Source organism: Ranitomeya imitator, chromosome 1, assembly GCF_032444005.1.
Source record: "Ranitomeya imitator isolate aRanImi1 chromosome 1, aRanImi1.pri, whole genome shotgun sequence".
In the NCBI taxonomy this organism is placed as follows: Eukaryota; Metazoa; Chordata; class Amphibia; order Anura; family Dendrobatidae; genus Ranitomeya; species Ranitomeya imitator.
In genome coordinates, this window is record NC_091282.1 from 78964773 (window position 1) to 78986635 (window position 21863).

The following is a 21863-nucleotide window of genomic DNA, read 5'->3' on the forward strand; positions in this document are numbered from 1 at the left end:
GTCATGTGATATGCGTTTCATTTTACAGGCGTGGCTTAGTAATTAAGTGGGCGTCTGTAGAGATGTTGGGCGTGGCGTTATAGTTTTTGGCCGCACGGTGGTGGGCGTGGCGTTATAGCCTTTGGCCGCACGGTGGTGGGCGTGGCGTTGCAGCCTTTGGCCGCACGGTGGTGGGCGTGGCGTTGCAGCCTTTGGCCGCACGGTGGTGGGCGTGGCGTTATAGCCTTTGGCCGCACGGTGGTGGGCGTGTCTTCGCCGCCTCCTTCCTCCATGCTCGGTGCTGGCAGCCAGGCGTACACAGGAGGGAGGTGGGAGGAGAAGGAAGAGGAGAGAGGGGACAGCTCCGGCACAAGCAGCAACTTCCCCGGGCTTTATCACTGACTCGCAGCGGAGAGCAGCCCTCCTGCACCCCCAGCTGCCAGCACTGCATGAGTCCATGGATTACATGGTATGTGCCCCCCCTCCACTGCTGCCTGTGGGGCAGGCCATTCCCGGCCATTAAATGCCTGCAGCCCTATAGGACGCGCTCCAGCGCCTGCACCTGCCTCATTTACCTCTCAATGGCTGCACTAATGGCAGCTAATGAGGGCAGCGCCGGGCACAGGGTGGGCAGCGCAGGGTGGTGGGCTCCTGGCGCAGGGTGGTCGGCTCCTGGCGCAAGGTGGTGGGCTCCTGGCGCAGGGTGATTGGCTCCTGGCGCAGGGTGGTGGGCTCCTGGCGCAGGGTGGTTGGCTCCTGGCGCAGGGTGGTGGGCTCCTGGCGCAGGGTGGTGGGCTCCTGGCGCAAGGTGGTCGGCTCCTGGCGCAGGGTGATCGGCTCCTGGCGCAGGGTGGTGGGCTCCTGGCGCAGGGTGGTCGGCTCCTGGCGCAGGGTGGTCGGCTCCTGGCGCAGGGTGGTGGGCTCCTGGCGCAGGGTGGTGGGCTCCTGGCGCAGGGTGGTGGGCTCCTGGCGCAGGGTGGTGGGCTCCTGGCGCAGGGTGGTGGGCTCCTGGCGCAGGGTGGTGGGCTCCTGGCGCAGGGTGGTGGGCTCCTGGCGCAGGGTGGTGGGCTCCTGGCGCAGGGTGATTGGCTCCTGGCGCAGGGTGGTGGGCTCCTGGCGCAGGGTGGTGGGCTCCTGGCGCAGGGTGGTGGGCTCCTGGCGCAGGGTGATTGGCTCCTGGCGCAGGGTGGTGGGCTCCTGGCGCAGGGTGGTGGGCTCCTGGCACATAGAGCCAGCCTGTAAACATCCCCTCCGCTGCCCCCAAGGCCCTGAGCTGCAGGTGTTTTGGGGCTTGTGCCCAGGGTCAATGGCCAGTGGCACCGTCCTAGTGGGCTGGGGCCGGTGGGCCATATGTCGTGTCTTGCCACCATAAGGGGGGGGGGGAGATTTATGGAAATATAAGAAAAAGTTCTGCAACTGTCCAATGTACTTTGTGTTTTTTCCAAGATCTCTGATTGCTGTCAGTGAATGGCAGTGTACTGGTTTCCAGCTGAGGCATTACTGGGTGTGTGGTGTGAGCGCTGCCCCCCGGGATGTGACAGACCCTCAGTTGTGGCTGCGGCGGCTCTCATCACTGGGGTATAGGGCTGTGTTCACACTTCCCCTTTCCACGTTTTGTCGTTTGTGGGCAGAATGGATGTAATCGGAAGATGGTAGCGTTCTGTGTGCTGCGCTTCTAATACCAGCGGACACATAGCGGAGCTCAGACGGACCCCGTAGTAATCAGCGCGGACCCCCAGCATCAGTTATGTGACAGATCCGGTGTGAACGTGGCCTGTGGAACACTTCATTCAGGACCAGCAAGTGGAGAGGGCAGAGAGCGGTGAATTCCTGGCTGAGGTGTGAGTATAGGCCTCGGTCACACGCTCAGTATTTGGTCAGTATTTTACATCAGTATTTATAAGCCAAAACCAGGAGTGGAACAAATAGAGGAAAAGTAGTAGAAACCCGTCACCACTTCTGGATTTCTCACCCACTCCTGGTTCTGGCTCATAAATACTGAGGTAAAATACTGACCAAATACTGAACGTGGCCTTAAGGCCGGCGTCACACTATCAGTATTTGGTCAGTATTTTACATCAGTATTTGTAAGCCAAGACCAAATACCAGCCAAAATACTGCTAGTGTGATGCCGGCCTAAGGGGATATTCATCCACAGGACATGTAATGAGTGTCTGATCTGTGGGGGCTCAGCACTGAGATCCACAGCCTCCTCCATAATGGGGGTCCCTGGTCCCCATCCTGCCATGCCATGAGTGTCCCTCTCCGCTGCCATCTTGTCTACTGTGAACTATTTCCGTGTAATATAATTTGAGGAGATTTATCAAAACTACAGCAATTATGAATTTGAGCCGTTGTCTCCAGCAGCCGCTTTGGGGCCTATACCTGTGGCTGCTGCGGACGGGGGGAAAGCTCAGGTGAAAGCTCTGCTCTTCGCAGTCCGGTTCTCCGTGGCAGCCGGACCAGGGTGGTCTCCATGTATGTGGCCTATACCTGTGGCTGCTGCGGACGGGGGGAAAGCTCAGGTGAAAGCTCTGCTCTTCGCAGTCCGGTTCTCCGTGGCAGCCGGACCAGGGTGGTCTCCATGTATGTGGCCTATACCTGTGGCTGCTGCGGACGGGGGGAAAGCTCTGCTCTTCGCAGTCCGGTTCTCCGTGGCAGCTGGACCAGGGTGGTCTCCATGTATGTGGCCTATACCTGTGGCTGCTGCGGACGGGGGGAAAGCTCAGGTGAAAGCTTTGCTCTTCGCAGTCCGGTTCTCCGTGGCAGCTGGACCAGGGTGGTCTCCATGTATGTGGCCTATACCTGTGGCTGCTGCGGACGGGGGGAAAGCTCAGGTAAAAGCTCTGCTCTTCGCAGTCCGGTTCTCCGTGGCAGCTGGACCAGGGTGGTCTCCATGTATGTGGCCTATACCTGTGGCTGCTGCGGACGGGGGGAAAGCTCAGGTGAAAGCTCTGCTCTTCGCAGTCCGGTTCTCCGTGGCAGCTGGACCAGGGTGGTCTCCATGTATGTGGCCTATACCTGTGGCTGCTGCGGACGGGGGGAAAGCTCAGGTAAAAGCTCTGCTCTTCGCAGTCCGGTTCTCCGCGGCAGCTGGACCAGGGTGGTCTCCATGTATGTGGCCTATACCTGTGGCTGCTGCGGACGGGGGGAAAGCTCAGGTGAAAGCTTTGTTCTTCGCAGTCCGGTTCTCCGCGGCAGCTGGACCAGGGTGGTCTCCACGTATGTGGCTGGCGTCCCAGGCATCTCTTGAGTCTGCTTAGGCCCAGTAATTACATTATATTTTGGGGCCTAGTGAGTGTAAATGCCAGGATGCCAACCGCAGACGTGGAGACTGCCCTGGTCCTGCTGCCACGGAGGGTTGGAGTGACACCAGGGCAGTGGGAATATTTTTGCTCATCTGTAGGACTAACCCTCGAACTTTGCAGAGAGCTGATTGAGCGGTAAATTGATATATAAAGTCTGACGTACCCTGCTCGCTCGGCGTAGGAGCGCATCCTGTTCACTGCTGCAGCCAATCGATGAGCTCAGTGTCTAATGGAGCTGGTGTGCTCGCTGATTGGCGTCAGGCTGCAGACTATAACAGACACTGGGAGCAGCGGCAGAGAATGAAGGCAGGGGACGGGCTTTCTGAAACAGGGATATCCCTTTAAATAACACTTTCATTTCATAAATCAATAGTACAGGTGAAAATAAGAAACATTGTAATATATTTTAGCAGAGAAGTCTGCTTCTTTCTATTCCAAGACTCTCATTGGTCAGTCTCAAAATTCTCAGATCTTCGGTAAAATCTGGATTCAGTGAAGACGGATTATTACATTCCTGAGAAGACAGTTGGCGCTAAGACTCTATGTAGATGGGAGGAGCTCTCTGTAGCCCCTCCTCCCCATCTACATAGATGACAGTTGGTGCTGATAAGACTATGTAGATGGGAGGAGCTCTGTCTGTAGCTCCTCCCTCCCCATCTACATAGATGACAGTTGGTGCTGGTGAGACTCTATGTAGATGGGAGGAGCTCTCTGTAGCCCCTCCCTCCTCCCCATCTACATAGATGACAGTTGGTGCTGGTGAGACTCTATGTAGATGGGAGGAGCTCTGTCTGTAGCCCCTCCTCTCCATCTACATAGATGACAGTTGGTGCTGATAAGACTCTATGTAGATGGGAGGAGCTCTCTGTAGCCCCTCCCTCCTCCCCATCTACATAGAGTTGGTGCTGATAAGACTCTATGTAGATGGGAGGAGCTCTGTCTGTAGCCCCTCCTCTCCATCTACATAGATGACAGTTGGTGCTGATAAGACTCTATGTAGATGGGAGGAGCTCTCTGTAGCCCCTCCCTCCTCTCCATCTACATAGATGACAGTTGGTGCTGGTGAGACTCTATGTAGATGGGAGGAGCTCTCTGTAGCCCCTCCCTCCTCTCCATCTACATAGAGTTGGTGCTGATAAGACTCTATGTAGATGGGAGGAGCTCTGTCTGTAGCCCCTCCTCTCCATCTACATAGATGACAGTTGGTGCTGATAAGACTCTATGTAGATGGGAGGAGCTCTGTCTGTAGCCCCTCCTCTCCATCTACATAGATGACAGTTGGTGCTGATAAGACTCTATGTAGATGGGAGGAGCTCTCTGTAGCCCCTCCCTCCTCCCCATCTACATAGAGTTGGTGCTGATAAGACTCTATGTAGATGGGAGGAGCTCTGTCTGTAGCCCCTCCTCTCCATCTACATAGATGACAGTTGGTGCTGATAAGACTCTATGTAGATGGGAGGAGCTCTCTGTAGCCCCTCCCTCCTCTCCATCTACATAGATGACAGTTGGTGCTGGTGAGACTCTATGTAGATGGGAGGAGCTCTCTGTAGCCCCTCCCTCCTCCCCATCTACATAGAGTTGGTGCTGATAAGACTCTATGTAGATGGGAGGAGCTCTGTCTGTAGCCCCTCCTCTCCATCTACATAGATGACAGTTGGTGCTGATAAGACTCTATGTAGATGGGAGGAGCTCTGTCTGTAGCCCCTCCTCTCCATCTACATAGATGACAGTTGGTGCTGATAAGACTCTATGTAGATGGGAGGAGCTCTCTGTAGCCCCTCCCTCCTCTCCATCTACATAGATGACAGTTGGTGCTGGTGAGACTCTATGTAGATGGGAGGAGCTCTCTGTAGCCCCTCCCTCCTCCCCATCTACATAGATGACAGTTGGTGCTGATAAGACTATGTAGATGGAGGAGCTGGAGACAGAGCTCTTCCCTCCCTTTACACACACAGTAGGAAACCTGTCACCTCAGGTAGGCGGCTGGTCGAAGTCAGAGACCTACCTGTCTGACCAGTCTCCCGTGCAGCTCAGTCCACGCCAGCTTTTAAAGTATGTGCTCCTGAAATGCCGCTGCGCGTCGGCGTCACGCCTACCTGGCTGAGATCACACGGCCATGATGCCACCTGGGTATCGCACGGTAGTTATCAGCTATCCGATTCCCTCTAAGAATAGGTGAATCACATCTGGCCGTCCCGCCTCGTGGCTCCTCCGGTTTGGACCTTTCACCCTTTTTGTTACTCTATCGGTGGTTGCCAAGATCATGTGAAAAATCTCCATCAGTTGAGCAGCCGGCTTGTATCTGGTTCTGACAGAACTGTTTGTTTGTACCGTCACATCTGCCAGACCAAGTTGTCCGAAAGCTTTCCTGAATGTGAGCCAACTCAGTTATTGGAGGGTAAGCTGCAGTCCCCTAATAGGGCCATAGGGGGCGCTGTTACAGGACATATGAAATAATCATCTGCCCAAACCTGTCTCATAGATGGTAACGGCAATCTCCACAGTACATGTGGCTGCTCCTGCGCCGTCACCGTATGTGAATGTCTGCTCTGGTGTCCAGCCCGTGCCACCACTACTTGTGGTTTGAGGTTTCTGCGTTGTCCTATAGATCGGGGGCAATGGGAGACGTGGGGCATCGGTGGCCTCATTTCTGGGTTGTAGTTTTGGCACTCTTCTCCTTGGGAATAACCCTCATCATATGGGTTTCAGGTTTATTAAGGTTCATCTTTAGGTGGTAGAACGAGTTTGTTCAGGGTTGTAGCGAGAGATCGGAGGTGCGGGGAGTTCAGCTGACACTCGGGGCCTAAATCTTCGGGATTGTCGCTGACGTTCTGATGCTGCCGCCTTCTCCTCCAGCCCTCATCCTATGTGACATCTTAAAGGGGATTAGGAAATATGGCTGATTCCTTCACAATCCTCCTCACACCTGTCCACCTGTTGTCCGTTGACCTCGTTGAAGCTGAGCTGTTCTGTATTTTTGGAAGAAAGCGGCCATATATTTCTAATCCTGTACAATCTATTTCTAAGCCTAGGACACGGCCCCTTTTTGTTCGGAGGGTCGCCCAAAGCAATGCCAGTCAGTAGTGATTGCTGTCTGTGCGTGAGGTGGCAGCGTGTGCTCTAATATCCCCAGCAGTGCACCCGCAGGTGAACTGTGGTATTACATGGCTCATTGGCTGCCTAGGTATTGCCAGGTCCTCCAGAGACCCTCTTATTAGTCCTGATAGTACTTTATCTCAGGGTGTGATGGTATTAGGCTATGTGCACACGTTGCGGATTGGGGTGCAGAATTTTCCTCACAAAATCCGCATCTCCAGGCAGAAACCGCAGGTGCCGATTTTGTGCGGTTTCTATGCGGAATTATTGCAAATTTTGTGCGGATTTTCTGCGGTTTTTACTTCTGCAGATTTCTATAATGGAGGGGCGCAGAAACGCTGCAGTTCCGCACAAAAGAAGTGACATGCACTTCTTTTCAATCCGCAGCGGATTCAGTGCGGATTTTTCCGCACCACGTGCATAGCTCTTTTTTTTTCCTATTGATTTACATTGTACTGTAAATCACTGTGCGGAACTGCAGCGTTTCTGCGCGGAATAATCCGCTGCGGATGCGCACAAAATCCGCATCGTGTGCACACAGCCATAAGGCTTCCAAACATAGGTTTTCTAACGCAGACACCCACTTTCAAGAGAAACAGATTTTTTTTTCCCAACATGGAAAGCTATGAAACACTGTAAATAATTTATTAGATGGATTTGTCTTCATTCCTGTAAAAGAAAAAAAAAAATAGAAATTATGTGTATATATACTGTACATATCATACACCCACGATCCGGAATGGTAGTGTTCTGGATGTGGCGCACTTACGCTGTGTTCTTTTAAAGCACTATGTCGTACAGTACAAGCACAATGGATGGGATTTATAGAAATCCAATGCCCACTGTGCACCTATTTGACGCTGTGTATAATCGCCTGCAGCGCGGAGTTACGAGCCGCAGAATGTCACATTTCCACAATACAATGTATTGGATGCTGTAATTCCGTATGGTTGAGTGAGGATTTACCTGCGTGATTAGATCGTAGCACTTTGGATGCAGTGAAAATACGGTACGCTGTGTCCAAAGTGCTGCTACCTCCTGATCATGGGAACGTAGCCTAATTTTAGTGGCTTTCAAACCCCTGTCGTTCCCCAGTCTGTTTGCCGGCCTTCTGCTGCATTGGTATCAGAACATACTCATTTGGAGTACAGCTGATGGCAGTGATGGATCGGCTCAGCACCTGTGCCTTGCACTATGGGTGCGCTGTTGCAGGAGATGATTCTGATCAGGCCAGGGTCACACTACCGTATAACACGGTCAACTGCTATGGGGTAAAACGTGGTGCAGCACTCGGCCCAGGGTTACTCTATGGAGCAGCTCAGATCTGAGAATATTGACTCATGCTGATTCGGCACGAGAGAACAATCTCAGCATGTAAGTCTGAGTGCGAGTGAGACCTTGCACTGCAGGCGGATTCCCCCAGGTGCAGTGCATTTCCCGCTGGCAGCACAGGAGATGGAGAAATTACTTTCTCCATCTCCTCCTCAGCTGAGCTCCGATCTTGTCATGCGAGAGGATCAGAGCACTGGCACTTGGATCATGATCGCAGAAGACGAGGGTCATTAGCATCCCGCGTCCGACACTCCCCCGCGTCCCACACTGCCCGCGTCCGACACAATACGCTAGTGTGACTTTGGCCTAAGTGGAACACTCAGAGGAGAGGCCATATGCTGATCCCTCACTGCCATCATCTGTACTCCAAATAAGCAAATTCTCATATCCATGCAGTTGAAGGCAGGATAATAGACTGAGGAAATGTAGAGTTTTTGAAGCTACTTAAATGTTTTTTTTTGTTGTTGTTTTTTTCTTGTTTTGAATGAAGAAAATTCCCCTAATGAGTGACTTGTAGACTATCATAAATTTTCCATACTGGTCCAAATGATGGTTACTCTTTTTAAATGGTTTCTGGAGCTGTAATATTGATGGTTGTGACTACCTGGCATTCCCGATTGGGCTGATCTTATGTAATGGCTCATGCCGGTCCGTGCAAACTGGTCCAAGCACGGACCGCTAATGTATGGACCGGCCATGGCTCTCTGACTCGATCAGCACAACCAAATGTACGGAGCTTTACCTGCCGCTGACTACCACAGATCACATATTGATGGACTTTTTTATTATATTCCATCAATGATACAATCCCAGAAAACCCCTCTTATGGCTAGCTGTGACCCCCATCATGGCAAGCATTACATTTTCCACGACTATATATCTCACCTGGATTTCCCAGACACTATGATTTTCTCACCCAATTTATATAAATGAACCGCACGCACCGTCCGTTTATCGTTCCCAGGGTTACTGTCCGGTAACCACAGATTACTGACCACGTCCTGTGAATCGATTTGCACATCCCTAGTGGTCACGCATGCGCACCGCTTCTCCATTAACACAATATCATGGGATGTTTGGGGGATTAGTTGGAAGAGCCGAGGTCAGACCCGCAGCCATCATTGGTGATCAGTGTGTTGGTATAACCCCTTTTTAATATTTTGACTTGTGCAGTGATGCTTTCCCTCAATTCCTGATTTATACAATTCAGTTTTTAATGCATTGGTGCTCACTGCCTCATGCCCCTTTTGTGCTGCATTCATGGTCCCGTTTGCTTTTCAAGTCCAAGCCTCGAAGGACGGCATCTGATCTCCTCCACGGCCTACGTGCCATGTAGGAATATGTTCCTATAAAACAAACCCAATTGGCCATTTGGTACAAACTGCATATTTTATTTTATTTTTTAATGGCCTAAGTCTCTATCCCGATCCATGGCGACTTCATGGATGAACACTCTTTAGTAAGATCAATCTTTTGCAAGCCTAGATAGGTCCACCATGGTCTTCTCTACCGTTGTCTTGATAGTATCAAGCCTTTGAGTTGCTGGTCTTCCTCTTGGCCTTGTTCCTTCTATTCTTCCAACCATGATGTCCTTCTCCAGTTGTTGCTCTCGTCATATGATGTAGTCAAGGCGTAGCTTGGTGGTCCTCGCTTCCAGTGACATGTCTGACTAGCTTTAAGATCCTCTTTGGTGGTATGGGCCGTAAACGCAAGTGAAAGCTAAAAATTGGCATTACTTTTGATTGTATAGTAATGGTCATATCTGCTCCTGTGGATATCTGGTGTCTGTCAGCCCGCTGCACACAGGGTTCACAATTCCGTCTCTAATCATGGCTGACTTCTCTCTCCACTTATCAAATCTTTGTGTGACATGACTATTTGACCTGATGCCTGAAGCTCTTGGAGACCGCTGCTTCTGGCAAGGTTTGCTGGGGAAAAAGCATGCAAATGGCCTCTTCCGAAAGAGAAACTCTGCAGTGCCCCCAGAGTTTCTGGCCCACTTGTTACGAAAAAAGGCGTACATTTTCTCCAGCCGAAAAGGTGGACCGGAGGAGCGTGTGTGATACGTCCTCGGAAACAGAACATTTTGGCACATTACCGGAGTGGCAATACTCCAGCAAATTGTACTATATTATAAAGTTTCTTGAAATGTAAAAATAACTGCTTTACACGTGCGGTCCCTGAAGTCTTTGACTCTCTAAATCTCGTTGATGTTAGGGGACAATAGCTTTTTACCCATAGCAGGACGTATAGGGTGCAGTTCACACTCTGAAAAGGCATTGTCCAGGACTTAAATATTGATAGAGCATAAATTAAATCTGAAATTTCCTGGTCTCTGAAAGCATCTGATCCAAGCTAGATCTCTTGTCACGGTTGCAGCGCCACCTCCTTCATCCAGTCGGGATCTGCGTTACTTCCCCAATATTATTTTTTTTTTTTATTGATCACACGGCCAGATCTGAATCTTCTTCAGGGTAAATACCGCTATGTAGCTAACTAATAATACTGTATTCCGTAATGGAAACAATAGCTGTGGGAAATCCGGTGCTGTTATTTCCTGTGTATTCACGTTCTCCTCACTTTTTAGATTTGTTCTGCCAGTTTCTTCTTGAATTCCACAGTTTGGAGCTATAGCAACCATGGCGGCTGTGTGTGAAGGACGACATTACTGTGTGACAGGATTACTCACAGCGTGGACAATGGATGTCTCTTCAGTGGTTCATGGCTGCTGTGAAGATTGTATGCGTGTGTATTTATGTATGTGTGTCTTAGCCGAGCCGTGTAGGACAGGGTTACATCCTATCTCTGCAGGATCCTTCAGATATACCTTCATAGCTTTTTACTAGAACCAGGACCTGTGTTCACCAGTCTGCTGGGTGAAGCAGATTCGAGTGTGCTGCTGGTGAGTGACCAGCCAAAATGTGAGCTGTAGCTGAGAGAGAGACGTGCCGGAGTAACATAGTAACATAGTTAGTAAGGCCGAAAAAAGACATTTGTCCATCCAGTTCAGCCTATATTCCATCATAATAAATCCCCAGATCTACGTCCTTCTACAGAACCTAATAATTGTATGATACAATATTGTTCTGCTCCAGGAAGACATCCAGGCCTCTCTTGAACCCCTCGACTGAGTTCGCCATCACCACCTCCTCAGGCAAGCAATTCCAGATTCTCACTGCCCTAACAGTAAAGAATCCTCTTCTATGTTGGTGGAAAAACCTTCTCTCCTCCAGACGCAAAGAATGCCCCCTTGTGCCCGTCACCTTCCTTGGTATAAACAGATCCTCAGCGAGATATTTGTATTGTCCCCTTATATACTTATACATGGTTATTAGATCGCCCCTCAGTCGTCTTTTTTCTAGACTAAATAATCCTAATTTCGCTAATCTATCTGGGTATTGTAGTTCTCCCATCCCCTTTATTAATTTTGTTGCCCTCCTTTGTACTCTCTCTAGTTCCATTATATCCTTCCTGAGCACCGATGCCCAAAACTGGACACAGTACTCCATGTGCGGTCTAACTAGGGATTTGTACAGAGGCAGTATAATGCTCTCATCATGTGTATCCAGACCTCTTTTAATGCACCCCATGATCCTGTTTGCCTTGGCAGCTGCTGCCTGGCACTGGCTGCTCCAGGTAAGTTTATCATTAACTAGGATCCCCAAGTCCTTCTCCCTGTCAGATTTACCCAGTGGTTTCCCGTTCAGTGTGTAATGGTGATATTGATTCCCTCTTCCCATGTGTATAACCTTACATTTATCATTGTTAAACCTCATCTGCCACCTTTCAGCCCAAGTTTCCAACTTATCCAGATCCATCTGTAGCAGAATACTATCTTCTCTTGTATTAACTGCTTTACATAGTTTTGTATCATCTGCAAATATCGATATTTTACTGTGTAAACCTTCTACCAGATCATTAATGAATATGTTGAAGAGAACAGGTCCCAATACTGACCCCTGCGGTACCCCACTGGTCACAGCGACCCAGTTAGAGACTATACCATTTATAACCACCCTCTGCTTTCTATCACTAAGCCAGTTACTAACCCATTTACACACATTTTCCCCCAGACCAAGCATTCTCATTTTGTGTACCAACCTCTTGTGTGGCACGGTATCAAACGCTTTGGAAAAATCGAGATATACCACGTCCAATGACTCACCGTGGTCCAGCCTATAGCTTACCTCTTCATAAAAACTGATTAGATTGGTTTGACAGGAGCGATTTCTCATAAACCCATGCTGATATGGAGTTACACAGTTATTCTCATTGAGATAATCCAGAATAACATCCCTCAGAAACCCTTCAAATATTTTACCAACAATAGAGGTTAGACTTACTGGCCTATAATTTCCAGGTTCACTTTTAGAGCCCTTTTTGAATATTGGCACCACATTTGCTATGCGCCAGTCCTGCGGAACAGACCCTGTCGCTATAGAGTCACTAAAAATAAGAAATAATGGTTTATCTATTACATTACTTAGTTCTCTTAGTACTCGTGGGTGTATGCCATCCGGACCCGGAGATTTATCTATTTTAATCTTATTTAGCCGGTTTCGCACCTCTTCTTGGGTTAGATTGGTGACCCTTAATATAGGGTTTTCATTGTTTCTTGGGATTTCACCTAGCATTTCATTTTCCACCGTGAATACCGTGGAGAAGAAGGTGTTTAATATGTTAGCTTTTTCCTCGTCATCTACAACCATTCTTTCCTCACTATTTTTTAAGGGGCCTACATTTTCAGTTTTTATTCTTTTATTCTCTAAATGGAGACCACACGAGTCCGCTAGGAAATCTTAGCAGTTTGTGTGTGGAAGTGTGAACTGGAAGTTGCTGAAGGTGATACTGAGGCTGGTGGGATTGTGCTTCTTCTGTGTATGACGTTTGCTCTGGGAGAATGGACTGTAATCTGTTTGGGTGAGGCCGCACTGACGTTTAGGCTTCTTTCACACTTCAGTTGTTTGGCGTCAGTCACTTCCGACATAGTGACGGATCTGTCACAATTGTTGAGAAAACGGTTATTTTTTGACGGAGCCGTTACTTGGGGGTTGTCTGGGAAAAGTATCTACTTTTTGGAGCATGCGCAATTGAAAAAGCGGATTGGGGCGACGTATCCCCCGAAATGACGGTCGCGACGGATCTGTCGCCCATAGGCGGCCATTCTATGGAATGGCGATCCGCCATTTCGGCTTTGACAAAAAACGTTATAATGTCCGTCTATGTCTATATGACGTCCGCCAAATTTCGACGGATCCGCCGCATGGCGGATGGAACGGACGACCATCCGTCACAATCCGTTGCTAATGCAAGTCTATGGGAAAATAGCGGATCCGTCAAAAAAAATGACGAATCCGTTATTTGAGGAAAATGGCGGTTTTAGACCGACGCCAAACAACTGAAGTGTGAAAGAGGCCTTACGCGCCTGCTGAATGAACGGTTTATTTGCTGTGATACCGCTTTGTGCCCAAAAGAGGCAGCTTTTCGTTTTGAATTCCTTGGAGTTTTATGAAAGTAATTAAATTGCACCACATTGTCTGTGTGAACGCTGCCTAATGCCTACGAGAGAGGCAATCCCTACAGTGTATGTGTATATAATATATTATACCATTATCTTTACATATACAAACGTTATTTATGTAATTATATCTGTTTTCTTTTATTCTGTTGCTTATGTCTCTTACAGACTGAATTCTATCAACCTCTCATTTTTACTTTTTACGTTTGCCATATAGGCCGGGAGAGTTCCCTGACCAAATACTGAACATATCTACTGTCTCCAATGCACCAAGTGTATATGCCCATGAAGTGCTCTGTATCCAGGGGGCTGCATTGCTCTGACATGGGTTGATTGCTACTGCGCTTACTGGACAAGTGTTGGAAAGTAGTGCGGACAAGCCTGCTGTGACTTCTAGGGAACTTGGGCAAGAGTTTTTCGATGACTACCAGGACTAGTGAAGGATTGGCAATGGAAATCTGGTGGGAGTTACTCCTGCGAGGACTGAATGGGGGGAACTGCTGTGACTACTGGGGGAGCAATGTCTTCTATAACCTGCATGTGGAGCCCAAAACCTAGCACAGTTTTTACTGCTAAAGTGGGTGAGGACACAACGTATTGGGAGGAGAAACCCTGTCCTTATGCGCTTTTAGGTAATTTATGGCTAAACATGTTTTCATCACTGCTGATAACTGGGGATTAGACAAGACAGACTTGTAGCAAACAGCTGATTACTGCAGCAGGTTTTTTAATCTTATTTTTTTATTTATTTATCATGAAAACCTTCTTAAAGGGGTTGTCTTGATTTTATAAATGGGTTAAAAATGCAAAGTTGCAACTCTGCAATCCACCCCTTATTAAGAATTCTCTCCACTCTCAAGAACAAAGGGATATTTTTTTTATTTTTATAGTGTATTGCTCATTGCCAAGTTGATCGGACACCCCTAGGTAAGGAGCGAGCAAGCTCTAACAGCCTAGGAGAGTGTTGTGAGTTCTGTTTTTGGGCTCCCTCTGGTGGTTACTGATGGTACTGGGTGACTTGTCTTTCCTGGGTCTCTGGGTTCCACCTGTTCCATCAGGATATGGGAGTTTCCTATTTAACCTGGCTTTGCTGGCATTTCCTCGCCGGTTACCAATGTATCCAGTGTCTCTTGTTACCTCTGCTCCCTGCTCCTAGAACCTTCTGGTCAAGCTAAGTTTGGATTTTCCTGTTTTGGTGTTTTGCTTTATTTGGTTTTTAGTCCAGCCTGCAGATATGTGATTCTTGCTGCTGGTTGCTCTAGTGGGCTGAAATTGCTCCTCATGTACCATGAGTTGGCACATGAGTTCAAGTAATTTCAGGATGGTTTTTTGAAGGGTTTTTCGCTGACCGCGCAGTTCACTTTTGTATCCTCTGCTATCTAGCTTTAGCGGGCCTCATTTTGCTGAAACTGTTTTCATACTGCGTATGTGCTTTCCTCTCATTTCACCGTCATTATATGTGGGGGGCTGCTATTTCTGTGGGGGATTTCTCTGGAGGCAAGAGAGGTCTGTGTTTCTTCTAATAGGGGAAGTTAGATCTTCGGCTGGTGCGAGACGTCTAGGATCATCGTAGGCACGTTCCCCGGCTACTTTTATTTGTGTGTTAGGTTCAGGGTCGCGGTCAGCTCAGGTTCCATCGCCCTAGAGCTTGTTTGTATCTGTGCTTGTCCTTTAGTGATCCCCTGCCATTGGGATCATGACAGGAGAGCACACATTGGAGACGTTGGTTGGAACTGACAATCTTAAAGACTGCACTGCCCTCAACAAAGCAGAAAGCCAGGAGTGGTGAGCTCCTGAAAATGCAATTTAAGTGAAACCCTTTAATGAGACCTGCCCTTTAACACTGTCCTTCTAAGAGCAGGTCATATACGGAGTAATGTGTGATTCCATGCCAGCACATCCCTAGTTACTGTGTGGTCCTGGCCTTAAAGCAGGGGTGGACACAGTCCAAAGCGGGCCCCTGTGTAAGAGCAGTATATGGGCCCTTTACCGTCCAATAGGTCCTCGTGTATGTGGCTGCTTTGGGGTTGGAAGTGGGGCCCCCTTCCTTCTTATGCCCATGTGCGACTGCATCGTTTGCATCGGTGTTATCTCCGTCCCTAAAGCATGTTGTTACTGGCTTCTAAGTCTGACTAAAAGTAGCCGTCCTAGTGACTTCTGGTTGCCATTTTGGATGACTGTGCCACTCGGCGACCGGTGCCTGCCTTGATCTGTCCCATTTTCATGGGATGCAGAACGGTCTTCCTCTTTGAGGACTACACCTGAGACCCAAATAAGATCCACGTTCGTGTCATCGTTAGGATATGTTCACAAAGGGCCCGTCATGGATCCTCCACTGGCATTCACGTCCACAAAAAACCCTCTGCCCGGGAGCATAATGGGGTAGGATATCCTGGCCGATCAAGCCTTAGAACACGAAGTACAATGTCAAGCGTCGGATGTAGTTGTGTACAGTGTGACTTTTGTTGAGTGATGGATCACATTTCTCCATCTGGCGTCTGATGGATGAGTGTTGGTTTGGCGAATGCCATGAGAATGTCACTGCCTGACTGCATTCATTGTGCCACTTGTAAGGGTTGATGGTGGAGGGATAATGCTATGGGCTTGTTTTTCAAGTGTCTTCCTTGGTCTTCTCTTAGTTCCTGTGAAGGGAAATTGGACATTTCGGTCAATCGTGCCTTACAACTTTGTGGGAACAGGCCCATGTCTGTTCCCCATGACTGTGCCCAATGCATAAAGCAAGGTAAATGAAGCCATGGTTGGGGGAGATAAGTCATGTTCTTCTAGACCGATCGGCTCCATCCAACTCTTGTGTTGCAATTGTGAGCTAGGCCTTCTCCTCCAACCATTGAGAGATCCTCTTCTGGATGAATGGTCAAAAGTTCCCACAAATGCCTCCAAAATCAAGTCTTCCCAGAAGAAAGGAAGCTGTTATAGCTGCAAAAGTTGGATCTGCTCTATAGATGTAGAATGGAAGGTCATTAAAAGCTCCTGTAGGTGTAATGTGAAGGCGTCTCAGTACTTTTGTCAATACATTGTGTATATTAAGTACCGTATATTTGATATGTGTATACATGATAGATATATAAAAAATAAAACTGCCTACCACCTACTAACAGAATAAATCCAAGTGTGAACAGGTGCAAGCTGCTATGCCTGCATACTTTATAAAAAAAAGAATACAGCAGTCTTTGTAAGTGCTAAAATGTGCAAACATTGAATATAGAAATTTGGACGGCATTACTGCTTTATTGAATATGCCTATATAGTTGTCACTTATGGCCTATCCATGAGAGCCCAGCAGCTACAACAAGGTGACCTTTCTTTGATGGGACCCTAAGAGCCAGTGGCATAACTAGAAACTCGTGGGCCCTGATGCAAAAGCTCCAACGGGGCCCCCAAATATTATAAATCTTTAATAGCAATTGTCTTTTTCTATAGGCCAAAGGGACTTTTAGGGCCCCCTAGGCTCCAAGGCCTGGGTGCGATTGCAACCCCTGCACCTGTTGTAGTTACACCCCTGCTAAGAGCTCATTCAGACAAATGTGTTAAATGTCCATATGCTGCCTGTATGCAAAAGTGATGGCACACCGAGCAAGACAAGTCAGTGTGGTAGTTTACATGTTAAAAAAAAAAAAAAAAAAAAAAAAGCCGGGTCCCTGAGATCACCGCTATCACAGTGAGACTTTTCTCACTGTGCTGGTGGTGTGCCGAACCCAAATGATAAAACTGACTTCACGGTGAAGTCATCGTTCGGGGTCCATGCCGAACAGTAGGTTTTCAGTACTGACCCCGACCTTTACTGCTCAGGTTAGCCCATCTCTACTGATGATTTTTCACCTGTATTGTCATCTGTATGCCATCATTCCACCTGTAGTAAAGTATATCGTGGCACAACTGTGTCGGTGCTCAAGAGAGGTTTCCCACACCAGTATATATAGTAGATAAATAACTTGGCACTCAACTTAGTGGGTAGTGATGATAAACAAAAATATTTTTTATTACTTGAATTGCAGCCCAGCATAAACGTTTCGGTTTTTACATTTAAACCTTCTTCAGTAAACCGACTGCTGGAGTAATGGTGAATGTGGGGCACTGATGTATGTAGAGAGGGTCTTATGATGTAGTAATTTGTTGGACCTCAATAGTATAGGCAAGTATCCAGTTAAATGAGATACGTATGTATATATTCGTCCAGAATTGGCTGGTAGAGTAACTAGCTAGTACGACTAACTGGTGCTGGAATAATTCAACTAGCGGCGGACACCGCGTTGATGCACACCTCCTGCCCACTATACACCGGAGTATACCTGCCTTACATCTCCACTATGGATTCGTCTCCATTAAATTCTGTGCATTAGATTATTATCCGTTCCTCCGGTGCAATATATTTCCACTTCGGCCAGAATACATTATTCCAAGCTATCTATCTGGATACCACTCTTTATCTTGAGTTTTGGCATTATTCCAGCACCAGTTAGTCGTACTAGCTAGTTACTCTACCAGCCAATTCTGGACGAATATATACATACGTATCTCATTTAACTGGATACTTGCCTATACTATTGAGGTCCAACAAATTACCGTATATACTCGAGTATAAGCCGACCCGAGTATAAGCCGACCCCCCTAATTTTGCCACAAAAAACTGGGAAAACTTATTGACTCGAGTATAAGCCTAGAGTGGAAATGCAGCATTTACCGGTGAATTTCAAAAATAAAAATAGATCATTATTTCCCCATAGCTGTGCCATATAGTGCTCTGCACCGTTCATTGTGCCCCCTAGCTGTGCCATATACGGTGCTCTGCACCGTTCATTGTGCCCCATAGATGTGCCATATACGGTGCTCTGCACCGTTCACTGTGCCCCATAGCTGTGCCATATACGGTGCTCTGCACCGTTCACTGTGCCCCATACATAGCTGTGCTGTGCCATATACGGTCCTCTGCACCGTTCACTGTGCCCCATAGCAGTGCCATATATGGTGCTCTGCACCGTTCACTGTGCCCCATACATAGCTGTGCTGTGCCATATACGGTGCTCTGCACCGTTCACTGTGCCCCATACATAGCTGTGCTGTGCCATATACGATGCTCTGCACCGTTCACTGTGCCCCATAGCTGTGCTGTGCTGTGCCATATACGGTGCTCTGCACCGTTCACTGTGCCCCATAGCTGTGCTGTGCCATATACGGTGCTCTGCACCGTTCACTGTGCCCCATAGATGTTCCACATAAATTTGTGCCGCCGCTGCCGCAATAAAGAAAAAAAAACACATACTCACCTCCCTTGATTGCAGCTCCCGGCGTCTCGTTCCGGCGCCTCCATCTTCCCGGCGTCTCTGCTCTCTGACTGATCAGGCAGAGGGCGCCGCGCACACTATATGCGTCATCGCGCCCTCTGCCTGATCAGTCAGAGAGCGCAGACGCCGGGAAGATGGAGGCGCCGGCCGGGAAGATGGATCGGCGCCCGGCGGCTGGAACGAGGACAGGTGAATATAACATACTCACCTAGTCCTGGCGATCCTCGCGCTGTCCCCTCCTGTCTTCGGTGCCGCAGTTTCTTCCTCTATCAGCGGTCACCGGCACCGCTGATTAGAGAAATGAATAAGCGGCTCCGCCCCTATGGGAGGTGGAGCCGCTTATTCATTTCTGTAATGAGCGGTCCCACGTGACCGCTGAAGAGAGGAAGAAACTGCAGCGCCGAAGCCCGTGGGACGGCAGGGACAGCGCGAGGATCGCTGGGACTAGGTAAGTATACCCCAGCGCCCTCAGCCCCTCACCTGCCGACCCCACCGCTACCGTGACTCGAGTATAAGCCGAGGGGGGCACTTTCAGCCCAAAAATTTGGGCTGAAAATCTCGGCTTATACTCGAGTATATACGGTACTACATCATAGGACCCTCTCTACATACATCAGTGCCCCACATTCACCATTACTCCAGCAGTCGGTTTACTGAAGAAGGTTTAAATGTAAAAACCGAAACGTTTATGCTGGGCTGCAATTCAAGTAATAAAAAATATTTTTGTTTATTATCACTACCCACTAAGTTGAGTGCCAAGTTATTTATCTACTATCATTCCACCTGTATGGCATCTGCTTTTACATGAAAAATGTAATAAAAAAAGGACAAATATGTTGGTTTCGGAATTCTAATGTATCCGTGAAAAATCCTTAATGTGCAGATGGTAATCTGTGTGTCATTCTCTTTTTTTTTTTTTTTTTTTCTCCACCCATTGACTTATAATGGATGAGTCTGATCCAGAATCACGATAATGCACCCTGTGCAGACCATCGCTCCACGTGTAAAAATTATCATGTGAACTACCACTATGACGTGGGCTGTTCCCTGTGGGCTGGTCCCTGTGGGCTGGTCCCTGTGGGCTGGTCCCTGTGGGCTGGTCTTTTATGGGCTGGTCCCTGTGTGTTTTGTCTCGATTGCATACGAATGTTTAATACGTTTGTCTGAAGCAGCCCTCGAGTGGATGGCAGGAGTTCTGGTGGGATTTCATGAATTTTCTGCTTTGTACACTAAGTTCCTACATTTTATAAGTATATTTTTTATGGCCCCATCCAGTCCAGATGTCACACATTCAATGTTTGCTTCCTATCACATCCCAGTACTTTCCCATGCTCCGTGCTGAGCTATCTGCTAATCTGAGCGTGCAGACGTCTCTCACGAGTCGTTCTGCCCATTCTGTAGTGTAAATGAATAGCGCTTTTAGGTTTTACAGGACAATAATTCCTTTTTAATCGCTTTCATTCTAAATGGGGCATTGCCTCGCTGAACGATTTCTCATCTTGAGCCGCTTCAATACATTACTGCTAAGTGGATGTTCTGCTTCCCATGTTCTCCTCTTCTCAGCGCTTTGCTAAACATCTGTGCCATGGTATTCCTATAGCTAAATGGCTTTTAGAGCGATGCCGCCTCGTGTCGGGTACTGCAGCGTTCACTTGAATGGGGCTGAGGTGCAATACCAGATACAACCTATAGACATGAGTGGCGCTGTCTCTGGTGACGGAGGACTGCGTTGCACAGATTATCCAGCGCCGCTCTCCTGTCACTGCTCTCACTGGATTGCAGATGCATCACCTTCTTATATAACATTTATGTGGCCGCTCCAAACATTTCCTATTTTACTGAAAATAAAAGCCAAAACATGCTCCCTGGGATAGAAAAACATGATTTTCTATTTTATCAGATCCATGTCTCATGGATAAATAAACAGGAGACTCCAGGAGAGAGAACATTAAGATTCCCTGCATTCAAATGTTCCGTATCGGAATGTTAGTGTTTACGGGGGTGTGACATTAATAAATAATAATCTTTATTTTTATATAGCGCTAACATATTCCGCAGCGCTTTACAGGTTGCACACATTATCATCACTGTCCCCGATGGGGCTCACAATCTAGAATCCCTATCTGTATGTCTTTGGAATGTGGGAGGAAACCGGAGTGCCCGGAGGAAACCCACGCAAACACGGAGAGAACATACAAACTCTTTGCAGATGTTGTCCTGGTTGGGATTAGACATTATTTTGGGAAGCACTCTGCCGTCACCCCCCAGCGGGTACCCATTGATTCAGGAATTGGAAATTATCAGTGTCTCATTTTTAGTTATCCACTATGCTTTAGAGCTGTAATTGCGGCCATGCCCCTGCCACCTCTGTTATAGAGGGCCTAATGACATGCCACTGAGGGGTTAATCCACATTTGATGCCATCGGATAATATAGGCCCCTAGCTTTTATATTGTGATCCGTCCACTATCAAATGTCTGATGGGACACAAAGAAGGGAGCTTGGCTGCTTGGTTTGACTACACAGCTTGTTTGTAGTCTGTTACTATGGAAACGCATAGGGCTGTGCACACACAACAATATATTAATCTGCCGATTCCCTGTGCTTCCATTGTCAATATAAGAGGAACTTTAAAGCTGTGAAGAATAAAGGAGGATTCTTGTTACGTGATGGCATATTGCTAGTATATGCGATTACTTAAAATGCATTTGCACTGGCTGATAATTGGGTATCGTTCCCGATTACCAGCCTGTCTAAATAAGCTGCCAATTACCTGACGACTGTGCAAGCAGCTTCATTATTCATCCACTGAAATGAAGTCTGCTTCAAAATATTTTTTCTCTGCAGCACAGTATCCTGTGTAAATTGAACGTGCTGCTGAAAAACAATGGTTTTCTATGCACACAAAACTGTTGTGTTAATGAAATGCAGTAGGTGAAGAAATGCAGCCTTAATAATTGCTGGAGTTTCACCATCTAGAATCCTCCCCTGGCAGAACAATATGTCCTGCCATAAAAAGGATCAGTCGGAGTAAAATTCGGCATGTCCAATCTGTTTCTGTGATGCCCTGCTTTGATCAGTATTATGCCCCCATTTTTTTATGCATCTGCCAAGGAGGGCAAAGATTGGACATGTTGGAAATTATTAGGCCTGATCCTTTGTACTGCTGGAGGTTCCTGGCTTCATCATATAATGAGGGAGGGCGGGAGAGATGCTACAGTTTATCTGCTTTACAATGGGTGTGAGGGGCAGCTGGAGTGGTGGCGCACTGCGGAGACAGCACAGACGTCACTGGTGGTGGCGCACTGCAGAGGCGGCACAGATGTT

General features: G+C 48.0%; 1 protein-coding gene across 2 annotated transcripts in view; it reads left to right on the forward strand.

The window, feature by feature from the left end:
* The first annotated feature begins 248 nt into the window (after positions 1-248).
* Positions 249-21863, forward strand: part of ARL15 (ARF like GTPase 15) — a 321318-nt gene continuing 299703 nt past the window's right edge. Inside the window, exon 1 of one of the 2 annotated variants that reach the window (XM_069748486.1) lies at positions 249-448. In XM_069748486.1, the coding sequence (XP_069604587.1) occupies positions 437-448 (12 nt within the window). In that variant the 5' untranslated portion in view covers positions 249-436. The remainder of the gene's footprint in view (positions 449-21863) is intronic. The other variant, XM_069748495.1, reaches the window with a different exon arrangement.